Source organism: Zeugodacus cucurbitae, chromosome 6 (genome assembly GCF_028554725.1).
Source record: "Zeugodacus cucurbitae isolate PBARC_wt_2022May chromosome 6, idZeuCucr1.2, whole genome shotgun sequence".
Lineage (NCBI taxonomy): Eukaryota > Metazoa > Arthropoda > Insecta > Diptera > Tephritidae > Zeugodacus > Zeugodacus cucurbitae.
In genome coordinates, this window is record NC_071671.1 from 53,421,444 (window position 1) to 53,438,991 (window position 17,548).

A 17,548-nucleotide genomic window follows, 5' to 3' on the forward strand; every position below is an offset into this window, starting at 1 on the left:
AAATAAAACAATTCGCGATTAAATGACAAAACGTTCTGAGTGATGCACCTGGCAACACTTAGTGTTGCTTAGGCCAGAAATATATATAGCAGCCCTCGTAGTATGTAGTGATTTTAATTGCTCTAACAGTATCTATTATCTTATATTTTCAGTTCATCTCATATGCACTTCAAAAGTAATGGGTGAGTACATCAGAAATATTTTTTTATAAACACTTATATACACATATGTGTGAACTAAATATCTTTATTTGATAAATCACAGAATTAATATCATCTATCTATCAATTATAAATATTGGCTTAATAAACATCCGAATAAGCTTTAAATGTTAATATGTTTTCTATGTATGTACATACAAACGGCACATACATATTTACTATGAGACTATTTTCAATGTTTTCAGTTTGCACAAGCAAATTTGGTTTTACTCTAAAAACGTATACATTACCCTATAACACCTTCACGTAAAATGTTTTTTTAATAGACCATTTTATTTTACTTTTAATTGACTTGGTCCATATGTGCTTTGTAGCACACCACATTGCGGTGTCAACATTCAGCATACACCAACACCACCATATCAAATACCTATGCATATGTACAAATATACACATGGTTTCGGTACTCCACATTAATGTTTACCCTATGCACAAATGTTTACCCTTCGCTTCCGAACTGCAGTCACCTGCAGTGAGTTTTGCAATTTTCTCCACATTTATTTGCCTTGAATCCGCAAACGTCGCGCCGGCAGCAGTGTCAAAACTTTACGCTTTAAATGGAATTCACAATTTAAATAGATTTGTAGTAGTATTGCTTACTTAGTGCATACATATATGTATGTACGTGTGAGGTAGTGTAGCTATGGTTACACATTAGGGTGCTGCGAAAATTATATAAAATATATAAGTTATAAAAATAACTGATTCCAATATTTTAATTAATTGGCAACTCTTTAAAATTTTCGATAATCAAGTATCTTTCAAATACTTAAACAGATATAATGCATACTATTTTATGCCACCAGCTAACTAAAAAATTTCAATGAAAATTTCAGTGATGTTTGCCACACTTCTCTTACTTTTAATTTTTGAAGTTATACTTCTTATACGACTTCGGAAAAGATTGCGATAATTGTTTAACGCTTCAATGGAGAGGGAATAGCGTTGAACAATTAACGCGAGAGAGGGAGAGAGAGTGAATGAGAGTAAATCTGAGAACTTAAAGCACTTGCCATGCTTATGCTACTTGACTCAATGACTTGTAACTTGAGCAATTCTTGTTTTTGTAGAACAATGTTTAAATTTTGGTTGGTGACACATTCACATGTGTACGCATATGTATGATTGTATGCTTGCGCATTATTTTTCTTTCGTTTCTGTTTCATTTCTGCGAATTCTCAACTATTTTGTGTGACTTTTGGTTGAAATACTCTGCGTTGGCCGTTGAAAAGTTAAGACAATACTTCACAGGATCATTTCTGTAGTCAGTCTTCATTTACTTTCTTTGCAAATCGAAAATATTAGCACCCGCGATGAGGAGGTATATCGTTTTATCAGACATCGTGAGGTTTATGAACTTCATTTCTAATTTTGTCTTGTGTCATTGATGTTATCAGATACATTTATGAACGACAACGAGCCTCCTGTATCTGTACCAAATTTTGATTTCGTTGTAAGATTTCAACGAAATGAAACAAAAAATTCAGGCGTTGCTATTTATCACAATGAGCAAGTGATGCTGACGAGACGATATCAACATCAACAAGAATTGGCGATTTGTGTGCGGTAGAATGCAAAATGAACCCTAGCGATAATCATAATAGTAAAAAATTGAATTTAATTGCCATTTATATATCACCAAATTCGATGAGAGGTATAAAATTGTTCATCGGTAAAGCTTTATTACCGTTGTCAACTACAGGTTCGCAAGCTTTCGCAGATATTATCAGAGAACCAGTAGAGTATAAAGAACAACCGGTACTCCTTGCGGGAAATTTCAATGTAAATTTCTCATTGCCAGAAGCTGAACCATTACTGGCATTCGTCAGAGAGAAATTTTTATTAGAAATGATCCTACGAGAAATATAGATAAAATAGATGTAAGACATTTCATATCGTATTTTAGTTATCATAATCCAATTGTAAATATTATAGATATCAATCCTTCAGAACCCAGAAATGATAAATGATTTGGACTTTGCTTTATAAAATGTGCATAATAAATTTATAAAATGTGAATTTAAGAAAGTGTTGGTCACACCACCATATTTTTATCCTTTCCCTCTCTCTAGTTTTCTATCATACGAAATGATATGCATTTCTTGGAATATCACTAAGAAGTAAAACTTCTCCCGCGCGTAGGTACTCCAGGCACCTTTTTTTCTTATTTCACATTTTTCAATATTTTTACTTTAGATGCATTTCTAAATATATTCTGTAAAAAGTTCAAAAATATGGCAACTATATACTGACAAAAATATTTAAATTTGATGGAATATGTACATTTTTCAATGCTTTCGTAACCACTTGCTTACATTTCTTGAGTCATTAATTTATTTTTAATTGTTTTAGAAATATGGCAACTCTATATTTTTCATTTTACTTTTTCACAAATACACATTTGTATATCTTATCTTTTCTCGTCATTTTTACTATATTAAACGATTTATATATTTTATAAAATTTTTTTTTTCAAAGATATGGCAACATTATTTTGATCAAAATAACAATACATTAATATAGATTTTTCTAAAGAAAAAAAATTATACAATAAAATAGTTTCTCTGAAATTAAGACCCTCCCTAATATGCATATGTGAAGTCAGTCGTATGACTGCAAAGCAACCAAAGCTCATTGACAAACACTTGCCGCCATATAAAATATATTCATATGTATGTATTTGTATCCGTGCGTATACTTCATGCATTCTAACCCACACACAGTAATACTACTACATACACAAAATGCCAGTGAGAATGTATGCTTCATATGCGCCATAACAGCTGTTGCTTAATACCGTTATTTTATGCACAATATGTTTGCCATTTAATACATATTTTTTTAAGCTTTTCTCAATCTCTAGCATCAGCTATCATATGGTATGTCTGTGTGGGTATGTGGATCATATTGCTTATGTATTTTAAATGCAAATTTTCTCTGCACAAATGTCTTCTAGTCTCCTGGAAATAAAAAGAAACGCTATTTCAAGCACTGAATTTCAAATTAATTTTAATAAAGGCAATTAATTTGCATAATATTATGAGGCGGCCACCCGCTGTCGCTCGATGTGGCCAACTGCCCCAACTGAGCTCACGGCAGGCGCTAAAGTATTTGATTTTCATTCGCGCTTTGCTTTTGAGTGCGAATTGCTTACATACATACATAAATTTAGATTCATACCTTGTTCTTATGTCCGTTAGTTAGTTGAGAGATAATTTCACCAGTGTTATCTAAAGTCTATTTATAATTTCATAATTAAGAACAGCATTTTTGCGAGTCATTCTTTTGCCTCCATAAAACGTGTGTGTTGACTATTTGTGTTTCACGAGAGCATTTCAACTTGAAAGACAGATTTATCATCACCGTTATCTACTTTTACTTTATCACTTATGTAGATGCTTAGTTTGGTGAGCTGTCTAAGTGAATACGTTTTGACACGTGAATTTCACATGTTTCCCTATTTGTATGTGTGTATATATGTTTTTATCTTTTTATATTCAGAGGCTAGTGTTATGCTAGACGAGACGAGTACTATAAATACTGATATACATACTTAGACAGGTGCAGGGAGTGTCATCTGTTATGCTTATTCACAATTTAAGCGATTTTTTGTGGACTCATGGTGACAGCAGCATAAAATGTTAAAAATCACCGTGCATCCACCAATTCTTCTTAACTGACGTAGGGAACGCTTACGCGGTTATCACCGAGTTTACAACAGCGCGCCATTCGTTCCTTCTTTTAGCAGTTTGGAGGCTGGGTTTTTTTATGTGGTGGATTCCAAACCCTACGCACAACCACATAAGCGGTGTTCGCCTTCTCACTTTAACACGCCTCCGAACGGATGTCTGTTGGGTATCCAGAGAATACTTGGTCTAAGACTAAAAGTCGTGAACTGCTTGAGCTACTTGCAGAAAAATCGTTCCTGACCACTCCCCAGTGAATGACGGTCAGGAACTTTCCTCACTTCTACACATGGCCCCATCATCAACTACCACACCCAACATATTTCCATAAAATCTTTTCCTAACAATAGAAGAAGGAACTATTTTTTCAAGTTTCGAAGTAATATATTTTCTCCAAGTCCTTAAGAAAAATTCTTATTTCAGTGATAACTCCTTAGCTTTGATAACTGTACCTGTTATTTGTTTCGGTGATTGTCTAGTATCATTTCAAGGCCCTCATTTTATATATTCAATATAACGATTTCTATTTCTCTATTTGTATGCAATATTTTTGAAACTAAGTCAGCATCATCATGGAAATATCTTACTTAAGTCTGCTAGTATCCCGGTATCTAAATAACACAGGCACACAAAATAAAATTGTCATGTTCTGGGGATCTTGCTATGTGTTTCTTATGTTTTTGAGGTCACTGAATCCGAATTGAGGCGAAGCCCGCTTCTGCGGTTGTGCGTAGGGTTTGGGACCCACCACATATAAAAAACCTCCCCAATGAAAAAACAATCAGAGAAACACTCCAGCTCTGAAAGTGTTCGATGCAGTACCCGCTGGAGGAAGCCGCGGAAGAGGACGACCTCCACTCCGGTGGAAAGACCAAGTGCAAAGTGACCTGGCTTCACTTGGTGTTTACAGTTGGCGCCAAAAAGCAAAAAGGAGGAACGAGTGGCGCGCTCTGGTGGATTCGGCTATAATCGCTTAAGCGGTTTCTACGTCAAATATATATGTATATATATATATATATATATAATCCGAATCCGAGGTCCATTTAACCCCATCAGATCAGAGTTTTGACATAACCCCAAAAAACCAATATGGCGGACACCGATTTTTTTAAATTCATCGGATTCACTTGAAACTCGTTACTCGGGTGTTCTCGGGGTCACTGATTACGATTCCGGTGTCCGTTTTTCAAAACCGAGCGAATCAGATGGTTTGAGAGCTTAAATAAATCGGTATCCGCCATATTGGCTTTTTGGGATTATATCAAAAATTTGAACTGAGGAGGTTAAACGAATTCAGATTCAGCGACCCCAAAACATAAGGTACACATAGTAATATCCCCAGGTCATGACAAAAATTTTTTTTGTGTAAGGTACACATCAGAGAGCAGCTTCGGGTATGTTCGAGTGTGTTCAATCACACTAGCTTAAATTCGGTACGAGTGTGTCGTAACACTCTTCAAACACGTGTTCGATCGAGTTTGGAACCCGAAGCGAAAATAACGCAAACGAACAATCACGACGGTCCTATCTTCGAGTGCAAGCAGCAAACTCGGATTTTATGTATATTATATTTTCGGGTGTGTCGTGCACGTGTTGATTGTGATCGACACACTCGAGTGGCACTCGAAGACCAAAAAATAATAGATAAACATACGTACACACATATGTATGTATGTTGGCGTCGGGATGACGCGTTCTGTCTTAGCTTTTTTGGTTGAATAATTTGAATATTAGACGTACATAGTACATATTATAAAAGAATAATTCAATTTAAGAATAGAATTCACTCAAAACTTATTTTATTTATTAATTCATAAATCATAAATAAAAAACATTTCATTGCACTTAAATATTTTAATTTTTTTTAAATCACAAATTTCAGGTGTAGACCAGATAAGGTGTTTGTGCCATTGGAAATGTTCTCACAACCCGAATTTTCTATCGTTGTCATTATGAATTATAAAAAGTAAACAAAACAAACAAAACCAATAATCGTTGACAATCACTACGCAATAATAGCATGACTGCCAATTACATACATACATATTCTGAAATTTTGTGCACACTCGTGTGTGACTCGATCACATTCAATACGATCGGGTTAGAGTGCCAGCTCGTTCACAAACGAGTGTCAACTCGGCACTCTGTTAAAACAAGCATATATGCTTGTGTTTCGAGTGTCGCGAAAGGCTCGTTCGTTTTGAACATGTCTCCAAGCGATCAATACGTGTATTCATACCGAAAAGTTTAATCAAACAAAATCAGAGTGTACATCCGAGTGTGCACGAAAATGATATATCCGTTGCAGCTCTCTGGTACACATAGTAATATCCCCAGGTCATGACAAAAATTTTTTTTGTGTGGCTGTGTAATTATTTCTATCATATTTGACATTATACAAAATACACCATTCATAGGTTATTGGAATTAAATGGACTTGTTTTCATAATTTATGGGTATTCTTGCCGAAAATGTTTACCGTGCTACATGGTCGCTATCTTAATGAAAATAATCAGGCACTACTGCTGTTTTATATTTTTCTAGCAGCCATTTCTGTCAAGCCTTTTAATTAGCATTCCATTGTAAAAAGTGTTTGGCCTTTTTACATACATTTCAGTGTTATCAACGAAACTGGGGTTTATTTTTTAATTCTATAAAAATGTTTTTCGCCAAACATTTACTAGGTCACACGTGTAGACAAGTACAGTGATATCTCGATAATAGAGATGAGCAGAATTTGTTTGTGTGTTTTCTAGTTTCTGTCTCAAGAGAATATCGGTTTTCAGTAAAATTAGAAAAAAAGTAATTAGTAAAAAGAAGAGAAACCTTAATTTTATAGAAGACTGCTTTAAATGATGTAATGCTTTGTTCATCAACAATAAAATGCTTGTAAATTCTATACATCGAGGCATCACAGTTTCCAAAAACAATACTTAGTGTGTAGAAGACATTTAATTATAAAATCGGTCTTTAAACTTTTTCGCAATAAATTAACACCTTATCTATTGTTCACAAGGTAGTGTCTAGTGTTGCCAGATAGCAATAAAAGCAAGATGTTAAACAATTTATGTTTTGGTATAACAAAAATGTATGTTCAATGATAAGTTCTGAATGGTCTAATTTAAGGTATTCCGAAAAACTTGAAACACCAAGAATTATTTAACTCAGAATTTCGAACATTTGACTCTGAGAGTATCACGAGATCCAGGATTGCCATTTTTAAGTTAATAGATATCAAGTGGAATTTAAATTGAATTTCCAAATCTAAAAGTATCATTTTAGATCATTTTGAATTTTAAGATTTTAAAACACTTATTTCATTTTCTTTCCAAAATCAGCTCTTATTGAATTAAATTTGCGAAATTAGTATATACATCTGGCAACTCCATTCTTCAACTATATTTGCGACTGACTATCCGCGGTACTCGCTAAAACACCTATGTCGTTAAGTGTCCTCGAAAAGACATTTCAAATTAGTTTATTTTACAACTTTACGCTTGAAAGGTTGAACACGTAGTTTGGTTATCTGTGGGTTCGTCCGTAATTCATACGCTGTTCAAATACTATTATATGTATAAAGTGCGTGTAATATATATTAATTTAACCATATATATAGTTAACAATTGCTAAGCAAAATATATCTTTAATTGATAAACTCTTTAAATTTTTCTATACCCAAATGAAAGACAATTTAAAAAATATACAAAAAACAATATTCTAAGTTTTATGTATAAAGCAGCATATATAGTGAACGAAAAGTACTAAGATTTTTAGGCCTTTTTAAATAATAAGAGAAGAAGACAAAGATTCATCGATTCACTAATGATAATCATTACTTTACTAGAAATAGTTCTATAAAGAAACTTATAATCGACCAAGTAATCTTAAACATTATCAACCCTACGTATTAGTACAGAGTTTATTTATCAATCGAGTAAACTTTCTTTATCAAACCCGTCGCTTTTAAAATGGGTCTATGAAAATTCTTGGAAAGGATTAATACACTGATTTTTACAATAAAACAGTTCCAGTGCTAGTTCATTTTGGTCATTTCGATACAAATTACTCATCTTCTTTAATTTGCAAAAGATCATGAAAGATAGATCGTGCATTTGGATAGCACCAACAATAAATTGCTATCTCACCAGCTTAAACCAAACACACAAGAATGTCATAGTGTAATTGTTCTGCATTAGAATTAGCACTGCTTATCATAAAATGAGAACATATAAATGTACACTCATGCGAATCTCCATCCCCAGATCTCGTGATGGAATTTTTAAAAGCAGCCAAAACGTGTCAGTTAACAGGCTAATCTTTATCATAAACGTGTTATCAAAATTGCGGCATTAACCCATTCTGGTGGAAATTCAAAGAGAAATAACGAGAGAAATTATACATATTTAAAATGTGATAAACTTGCTATTAATATCTCAAAAAATATATACTTTATGGACAAATAAAAGTTGGAGTTGACAATACTAACAAGTTTTTTAGTCGGGACCAAACCACTCCATGGCAAACACCGATCAGTATTCTAAAACGATTCGATAGTTTTTATCTGACAGAATTCAGAGCCTAAGGCTCAACCCACGCCGGATTAGTTAAGACGTATTTTCTTGTCTGATACGATAACATGCTATAGCTTCACGCAACGAATAAGACGAGATAAAAACGCACGCTTTCTTGGTGTGGTGACGTTAGAGGGAAATACGTTTTTGGGTCTTAATAGTCAAAGACGTTTTTGACTAATCAGGTGTGGGTTGAGCTTTAAACGAGAGACATAATAAAGCGACCACGAGCAAGTGTTCCGAAGATAAACCGCAGAAAGAAAACACCCACAAAGTGAACAAAAATTAGTGATTAATTTTTAATTTCTTATAAAAATTGTATGAGAATATTAGTCCAAAACGGGTTAACATCGCTATATAATTAGTCTTATATCTAGCTCTTCCAATAAAGCTTGAAAATCTAAAATGTTTACGCCAAAAAATTTGCAAAAATTGCTGTTTCATTGCATAAAGGTGTACAAAGTCTTTACAAGTGAAAAGTTTTCAGAAAGTGTAGAAGCATGTTTAAGGAATAACAGAGTTTCCAATATTTTGAAACAAAATTATTGAAACCTGAATGACAGATTAACTGAAAACACACAAACAAGGAGTATTTTTTATGAAAACAAAACCTTGAAACGGATTATAATCACTTTCATTCACTGCACAATGCTGTCTGCGCGCATTTCAATTGCACCGTCTATTTACACCTTAAGGGTTAATTAATAAAAAAAAACACAAACAAATAGCACATAGGGCCGTGAAGCCTAAAAATATCTAATGCAAAATCTGTTTATCACGTGTTGAATTCTTCAGCACATTTCACTTACTATAAATTCGAGTGGCGAAATTCTGACGAATCAGTGCAAGTCACCTAACGCTACAGCAAGCTACAAAGACACTACACTCCAGAACGACGACGAAATTCAGCCAACGAAGTAGGAAAAACGCACGACAAAATGTTGAAGTTAACAATAAGTTTGATCATCGTCCTGGTACTGATGGTCACAGCCAATGCCAAACGTAAGTAAACAAAAGCCAAATTGATCCTCAAAGGCTTTATAATTGACGTATGACACACCCAAACAGAGGATCCACACGACTTCTTTGCACCCAGATTTGAACGTACAAATATGTTGGCTAACGGTATGGCAGTTGATAATTCCGCTGTGCCCGTGGAAGAGCTCGATCCGAACTTTTGGCGTAAATCGGCGAATGATGAAATTAGAAAACGTCTGGCCGATAAACCGAATACCAACAGAGCTAAGAATGTCATCTTCTTCCTTGGTGATGGTATGTCGCTGAGCACGGTTACCGCGGCGCGTATACTCAAGGGACAGCGTGAGGGTAGACCCGGTGAGGAGTCACAATTGAGCTTTGAAAAATTCCCATACACCGGCTTGAGCAGGGTGAGTTCGCACTAAAAGTATAAATGGAAATTGTATATTCTATTGCCATATGTTATGTCTTTAGACCTATTGTGCCAATGCTCAAGTACCCGATTCGGCTTGCACCTCTACCGCTTACCTTACAGGCGTTAAAACCAATATCCTCTCTTTGGGTATCGGTCCAAATGTGAACTACAATGACTGTGATGGTTCAATGGATCCGGCTAATGATCTCACATCTCTCTACGATTGGGCTCAGGCTGCTGGTAAGTCTACCGGTTTCATTACTACAACCACACTAACACACGCCAGTCCGACCGGTGGTTATGCGCATGTTGCGAATCGCATGTGGGAGTCCGATACGGATGTACGCAAACATCTCGGCGATGATTACACACCTGCTTGTAAAGATATTGCACAACAATTGGTCACTGAAGAACCGGGACGTAAATTGGATTTCATAATGGGTGGTGGTATTGGTAAATTTTTACCCAAAACCATGATTGATCCATTCGGTAAGCCCGGTGAACGTTCAGATGGTAAGAATTTACTCTCCGAATGGCAACGCAGACATCAAGGTGGCGTCTTCGTTAGCAATCGTAAACAGATGAACGCAATCAATCTTGAAAAAACCACCAGCATTTTGGGTATCTTCCAATCGAAATTGATGAACTATCATCATCATGCCACCGAGGGTGAGCCCACCTTATCCGAAATGACCGAAAAGGCAATCAAGTTTTTGAGTAAGAACAAGAATGGTTACTTCGTCTTCATTGAGGGTGGTCTCATCGATTATGGTAATCACGCAAATACGCCCGGTATCAGTCTTGATGAGACTATTGAACTTGAGAAGGCTGTCGAGTTGGCGCGTCGTTTGACAGATCCCGAAGATACGCTCATCGTCGTCTCTGCTGATCACGCTCATCCTCTGAGTATCTCCGGTTATCCCGAACGTGGCAATGATATTTTGAATGTCAACAAAATCGGCTATGATAAGTTCGGTGTACACTATGCCACGCTCAACTATGCTGCTGGTCCTCAGCAATATCTCGATGAGTATGGCAATCGCATCGAATTGGAGGGTAAATTTGGCAGCCCAGGTGAGCATCAAGCTTTAGCTGATTGTAGCCAATGAATTATATTTAATTTTTGAATTTTTCTTTTGTAGATTTCATCTTCCCCAGTTACATTACCGCTGACAGTGGTGTGCATGGTGGTGATGATGTGGGTGTGTATGCCTCCGGCCCGTGGGAGCATCTCTTCCGTGGTGTAGTCCAACAGAATACTCTACCACACATGATGGCTTATGCCGCCTGTATTGGTAACGGCGCTAAGGCTTGTGATTAAGTGCCAGGCACTTGAGTCGTTTTCAGTATGTCCGTCCCATGCAAACATATCTGACGAGATAAATACATGCAATTATAATAGTAACATTTATGACAGCCGTCCACCGAGCAACTGAATTAATCGCAATCAAATTAACGTTTAGCCGCTAAACATTAAAGTTGCTAAGCATGATAATTCTAAAAAGATAATACTCGGTTATTATTATTTCTATGTATGTACAATATTGAAATAAAGAGTTTAAAATGTAATATGGTCTTTGACTTTCTAAAGTTATTTGTTAAATAGAAGACTTCGCCTCATAAAGAGAAACTAAGCTTTCGGCAACTTTTAGTTTAAATTGGCAAAACCAAAAATAATGGACTGAACGATTCAGAGTGCAAACATTTAAGTTTTATCAAGGTTTCCGATTAAATTTTCCTAACCCCAAAAAGTATGTTTCTGGTATATGTTTCTAGCGAAAACTCTCGATGCAGTGTACGATACTAAAACAGAGACAATATTAGTTTCTAAATCGCCAAGGCGAGTCCTAGTAAAGTCTTTCCCTGGTAAAACTACTAAATCTAAGATAAAAACCATAAACTCAGTAACAGAGTGATAACCTAGAACTAATAGGAATTAACTGTTAGACCACCTCACAGGGGTAGTCTAATCTCTATCAAGGAGTGTGGTTAAGTTCTCACCAAACAAAACCTACTGAGATGTTTTCTCCGTAATTCTTCATTTAGGATGTTACTGTAACTAGGTTGGCTTCTGAGAAACCTATAAAATAGAATAGCTTCCTGGGAATCGAATAACCCCTAACGCTGTCTTAAGAAGCCTTAAAACAATTGCTTTCGGGATAGTTGTTCGAAATTTTAAATCCCAATTTATCCAGACCTTGATTCGCCTGGATATTTCAAACAATGCAATGACTTCCCCAATAGCAATTACACACTTCCCATTTCCTATAGTCTGACTCCCTTGAAAACCTCAGAAGTTCTCAGTATAGTAAACCTAATTTTCATCAGATTCGCAAATCCTATCCAGTGGGCTTGAGATTAGAAAAGCTCCATTATGATCCTGGTATATATCAATTCCAATAAGTATGGTAGCACTAATTTCTAAGGCTCTTTCCCAAGAAAGAAGAAGACTATACTTGTTATACATATTATGATATGATTTGTTAAGACCAATTTCATTGTTACGATCTAGTAAAAGCTTTGATGGAAGCTTTTGGAAATATTCACCACATTCAAAAAAGTGTTGTATAACGTATTGAAATTATAATTTATTTTCTACTCAAACTTTATATGCCTTGTGTGAGAATATACAGTAAAAAACTTTATCTTGTGTATTTTCACGCTTTGGATAGTCTCAGAGTATATATAGATCAACATTTTCTAAAATCTTTGTAATACTTTTTAATATTTAATATTTTTAAATAACTTGCTGTAGAATCAGCAGTCCCCCATGCGAATTCTTTAAACCTCTCATGCCCGAATTAAAATAGGCGGAGCTAACATTTTTTTAGGACAGACATATATAAGTGTTAACTCCAATATGAAGTGATAAAAATTTCAAAGTCCTATGTATCCTGGTTCATTAGTTACAGGATGTTGCTTATAGGCACAAATTAAATTATTATAAATGAACGAAATACTTTTCTCATGGAATTTATTTTTTAAATAACTCTCTTATCTTCCGGGTGTGTGTATTTCGAATATATAGATTCAAGACCTGGCGCTAAAAACATATACAGTCATGTGAAAAATAATAGGGGCACATGACACATGTCCCTATTATTTCGCACACTCAAAAACGATCTTTCTTCACAAAATGATCAACATTTTTTCTTTGATAACGGTTCTTTACTTCACTGACATCCCAGCAAACAATTGCATGTTACATTTTTGATAATTTTTATACCCTGAACAGACAGGATATATTAAGTTTGTCACGATGTTTGTAACACCCAGAAGGAAGCGTCAGAGACCCTATAAAGTATATATATAAATGATCAGTATGTTGAGCTGAGTCGATTTAGCCATGTCCGTCTGTATATATACGAACTAGTCCTTAAGTTTTTAAGATATCGTTTTGAAACTTTGCAGATATTATTTTCTCTTCAAGAAGCTGCTCATTTGTCGGAACTGCCGATATCGGACCACTATATCAAATAGCTGCCATACAAACTGAACGATCGGAATCAAGGGCTTGTATGGAAAACTTCCGCATTTTACTACATATCTTCACGAAATTTGGTGTGAGTTATTGTTTATAGAAATAATTTAATCTCCGAAAAAATTGTTCAGATCGGTTCACTATAGCATATAGCTGCCATACAAACCGAACCATCGGAATCAAGGGCTTGTATGGAAAATTTTCGCATTTGACGTGGTATCTTCACGAAATTTGGCATGGATTACTGCTTAAAGTAATAATATAATCTCCGAAGAAATTGTTCCGATCGTATGTACCTGTGAAGGGTATATTAGCTTCGGTACAGCCGAAGTTAACGTTTTTTCTTGTTTTATTTTATTTTTAATTTTATTTTTTACCTATTTTCAAGCAAGTGTCCCTATTATTTTTCACATGACAGTAGATACTTCTTCTGTTTAGCTTCGACTTTGGTTAAGACATCTCAAGGCGCTTTGTCGACTCATGAGCATATCTTTCATCTATATTTAGCGGCACTTGGCAAACAATTTACGTACACAGCTGTCGAAGTGACGACCTCTGTGGATTATATTATAACGAGGATGAACACCGCAAACTAACCTAGTGTCTAATGTAGTTTATGATATATTTTATATAGTTTAGAAATTTTGGATTGTGAACAAGACTTCTCTATAAATTAGCCGCAAGTGCGACCTATGGCTTCGGACAACGTCATAAAAACTTTGAATAACTGAATTGACGTATATCTCACAGTGCTAACGAAAATGATAACCTCATTTGTCCCCACTACTAAGTCTTTAGTAGACTGTACACAAAAATATTCTTTAAGAGAGACAAATTGTTTAGTCATTTTTATTTTCTTAACTGGATAGACATACTGAAATTCTAAATATACCCAACAACTGAAATTTTTTTATGTTTGGTGTCACTAAACGTGAATTGCGTAGAACAAACGAGTGTAAATAAGAAGTCTTAGATACATATATATTTTTGTGTTTTACCAAAGTGGTTCGCCAGATTTAGCAGAGCACTATAATTGCGGTAAACATAGGTAATAAAACAACATGATATTTGAGCAGCACGTGTTCTCCTCACCACTATACACCGTTATGGATTAAATTAAATGAAAAACAAAGTAAAAAATTCCATATGGGCATACAGTGGAACTTCCATAACTAGAACTTCTATAAGTCGAAGATCTCCATAACTCAAACTCTTGAATTGGCAATAGATGCAATTAGATGCAAGGCAATTTCATACAAATTTCGTTCCATAAATCGAACTTTTCGATCAGGGCATAAAACAAAATTTAAAATTTTACTATCAAGGAATAATTTTAAAGAGGTTCCTATATTTGTATGTAGGCGAACAAAATGAGATACATACGTCAAGAGCCGAACAATGGCAAAGTACAACAAACAAAATTACAGAATACATATTTTAATGTATTTAAATAAAACTTATTGCGAAGTAAATAACTAAACCTGTGGGTAAATCTATATTTTACAGATTTTGGAAAAAACTATGTTTTAATGAAAATTTCTATAACTCGCAGTCTCTATAACTCGAAGTTTTTTTGTGGATTATGGTGATAAGAGTTTGAGAAGTTCCACTGTATATCTATATCTCTATGTATTTTGGCATTTTAAATTTTCATCAAATATACCAAAAATTCAACCGAGAACAAACATAGCACAGATCATAAAGATAAGCGCACGACTTTGACCCCCCCAACGTCGGCAATACCATGTCCACATGCTAATTAATTGAAATATAAAAGCAGCAGCCGAAGTTCTTAGAATCAGTGCTTGTGGCCAAATCGAAGGAGCCTGATCACAGGGTCAACTCACACTCACCGTTTCGTTATAAATTTAAAATAGTAGTTATTTTTCTCAGGGAAATTCTCAGTGAAATGTTACACGCCAGCATTATAGTAAGCACCGTGCTTATGGTAGTCAGCGTCGTGCTGGCGCATCAGCCACCAAGTAAGCTCACTATTCTTGGTATAAATAAGAACTTACTAAATTAAAACAAATTATCTAGTTGATGTGCATGTACCGGAGACATTTTCGAGCACCAATCGGTTCTTAATGACCGGACTAGGTATGCCGTTAACCAGTGATGCTGTGCCACGTGAAGAACTAGATCCCAATTTTTGGCGTCGCTCGGCGAATGAAGAGTTGCAGCAACGCTTGAGAAACCCGTTAAATACCAACAAAGCAAAGAATGTCATCTTCTTCCTAGGGGATGGTATGCCGCTAACCACAGTTGCCGCGGCGCGTATACTGAAGGGACAGCGTGAGGGAAGACCCGGCGAAGAGTCACAATTGAGTTTCGAAAAATTCCCCTACATCGGTTTGAGCAGAGTGAGTAGCAGAAAGCTATGTATATTATATCTTTATGCTAATGTGATTATATAACTCGCCAGACCTACTGTACTAACGCACAAGTGCCCGATTCGGCTTGTACCTCCACCGCTTACCTTGCTGGTGTAAAAACGAATATTCTTTCTTTGGGCGTTGGCCCAAATGTCGAATACAATGACTGTAAAGCATCCATGGATCCGGCTAATGATCTTACATCTCTCTACGATTGGGCACAGGCTGCTGGTAAATCGACCGGTTTCATTACAACAACTTCATTGACACACGCCAGTCCGACCGGTGGTTATGCGCACGTCTCGAATCGTTTATGGGAATCCGATACGGATACACGCAACTATTTAGGCGATGATTATACACCGGCTTGTAAAGATATTGCCCAACAACTGGTTACTGAAGAACCGGGACGTAAATTGGATTTCATAATGGGTGGTGGTATTGGTAAATTTTTACCCAAAACCATGATTGATCCATTCGGTAAGCCCGGTGAACGTTCAGATGGTAAGAATTTACTCTCCGAATGGCAACGCCGACATCAAGGTGGAGTTTTCGTCAGCAGCCGTAAACAGATGAACGCAATCAATCTTGAAAAAACTTCCAGCATTTTGGGTATCTTCCAATCGAAGTTGATGAATTTCCATCATCATGCCACCGAAACTGAGCCTACTCTATCCGAAATGACCGAAAAGGCTATTAAGTTTTTGAGTAAGAACAAGAATGGTTATTTCGTCTTCATTGAGGGTGGTCTCATCGATTATGGTAATCATCAAAATATGCCTGGTATCAGTCTTGATGAGACCATTGAACTTGAGAAGGCTGTGGACTTGGCGCGTCGTTTAACAGATCCCGAAGATACACTCATCGTCGTTTCCGCTGATCACGCACATCCACTCAGTATCTCTGGTTATCCCGAGCGTGGCAATGATATTTTGGGTCTGAATAACATGGGCGTCGATTCTAATGGTGTGAGTTATGCTACTCTCAATTATGCTGTTGGACCTGAGCAATATTTGGATGAATATGGCGAACGTAAAGAGTTGCATGGACAATTCGGCGGCAATCCAGGTAAGTCTTGCAGGCTTCCTAAGTTACTTATTTAAAAGTGTGGTATAACTACATCATTTCTTATAGATTTCATCTTCCCAAGTTATATTAAGGCCGCGATGGGCAATCATGCTGGAGATGATGTAGGTGTTTGGGCGTCTGGACCATATGCTCATCTCTTCACTGGTCACTTGCAACAAAATACACTTCCGCATCTAATGGCCTATGCAGCCTGTATTGGCGAAGGTGCTAAGTGTTGTGATTGACTCGCTGAAATGGAAAGAAGTTCTCAATTTGTAACGGTTATACCGTCTCTGTTTCTGTAAACAAAAAATCCGTCCTCAAAATTGCGTCCAATGTAGATTTTCATAAAAACACGTAACGTTTTCGAGAAAACAACTTCAATATATTTGAATTCTACACAACTGTACTTTCATAAATATTACTTATAAAATAAACAATCCTTTAATTTGCATTTATTTTCGCCTCTTTCAATTGTAATTTAATTTATAAGACGCTAGTGTGAGTGGGCGGTCTTTGGGTAAATCAGTGTTAATGTTTAGCAAACAACAATTTGTTACATTTTTAATCCTATAATAAGTCAACTGAGTCATAAAAACAACAACCGAGATAAAAGTTGTAAAATCGTTACTTTTTATGATATCCAATTTGAGTTAACCCGAAGAACATACAAACATACAAATATCATACCTAAGCTGGAGGAGCGATACTTAACAGACGCTCTGTCTCTCCTAGCCCAAACAAAGAACGCCTT

At 35.8% G+C, this 17,548-nt stretch overlaps 3 protein-coding genes and 1 pseudogene across 5 annotated transcripts in view; all 4 read left to right on the forward strand.

Moving 5' to 3' along the window:
• The window catches only part of LOC105212593 (gamma-secretase subunit pen-2), a 303,679-nt gene that overhangs the window by 199,721 nt on the left and 86,410 nt on the right, over positions 1 to 17,548 (forward strand). The window contains exon 1 of one of the 2 annotated variants that reach the window (XM_054233595.1): positions 3,539 to 3,543. The exons of the other annotated variant lie outside the window; for it this stretch is intronic. The gene's annotated coding sequence lies outside the window, so the exon portion shown is untranslated. Of the gene's footprint in view, positions 1 to 3,538; positions 3,544 to 17,548 lie in introns of those variants that run through there. 2 annotated transcript variants of the gene reach the window in all.
• Positions 163 to 11,439, forward strand: Alp-m_9 (membrane-bound alkaline phosphatase). Of its 2 annotated transcripts, none has more exons than XM_011184663.3 (5): positions 163 to 182; positions 9,273 to 9,479; positions 9,546 to 9,865; positions 9,930 to 10,944; positions 11,013 to 11,439. In XM_011184663.3, exons 2-5 carry the CDS (start codon positions 9,416 to 9,418, stop codon positions 11,189 to 11,191), a joined length of 1,578 nt encoding a protein of 525 aa, XP_011182965.2. In that variant the 5' UTR covers positions 163 to 182; positions 9,273 to 9,415; the 3' UTR covers positions 11,192 to 11,439. The 2 variants fall into 2 exon arrangements, with proteins under 2 accessions (XP_011182965.2, XP_054089558.1); XM_054233583.1 differs by lacking the exon at positions 163 to 182 and adding an exon at positions 7,469 to 7,485.
• Positions 1,455 to 1,570, forward strand: LOC128922907 (small nucleolar RNA U3; annotated as a pseudogene).
• Positions 15,149 to 17,207, forward strand: LOC105212633 (alkaline phosphatase). Its single transcript, XM_054233580.1, has 4 exons — positions 15,149 to 15,333; positions 15,392 to 15,714; positions 15,777 to 16,794; positions 16,861 to 17,207. Exons 1-4 carry the CDS (start codon positions 15,261 to 15,263, stop codon positions 17,037 to 17,039), a joined length of 1,593 nt encoding a protein of 530 aa, XP_054089555.1. The 5' UTR covers positions 15,149 to 15,260; the 3' UTR covers positions 17,040 to 17,207.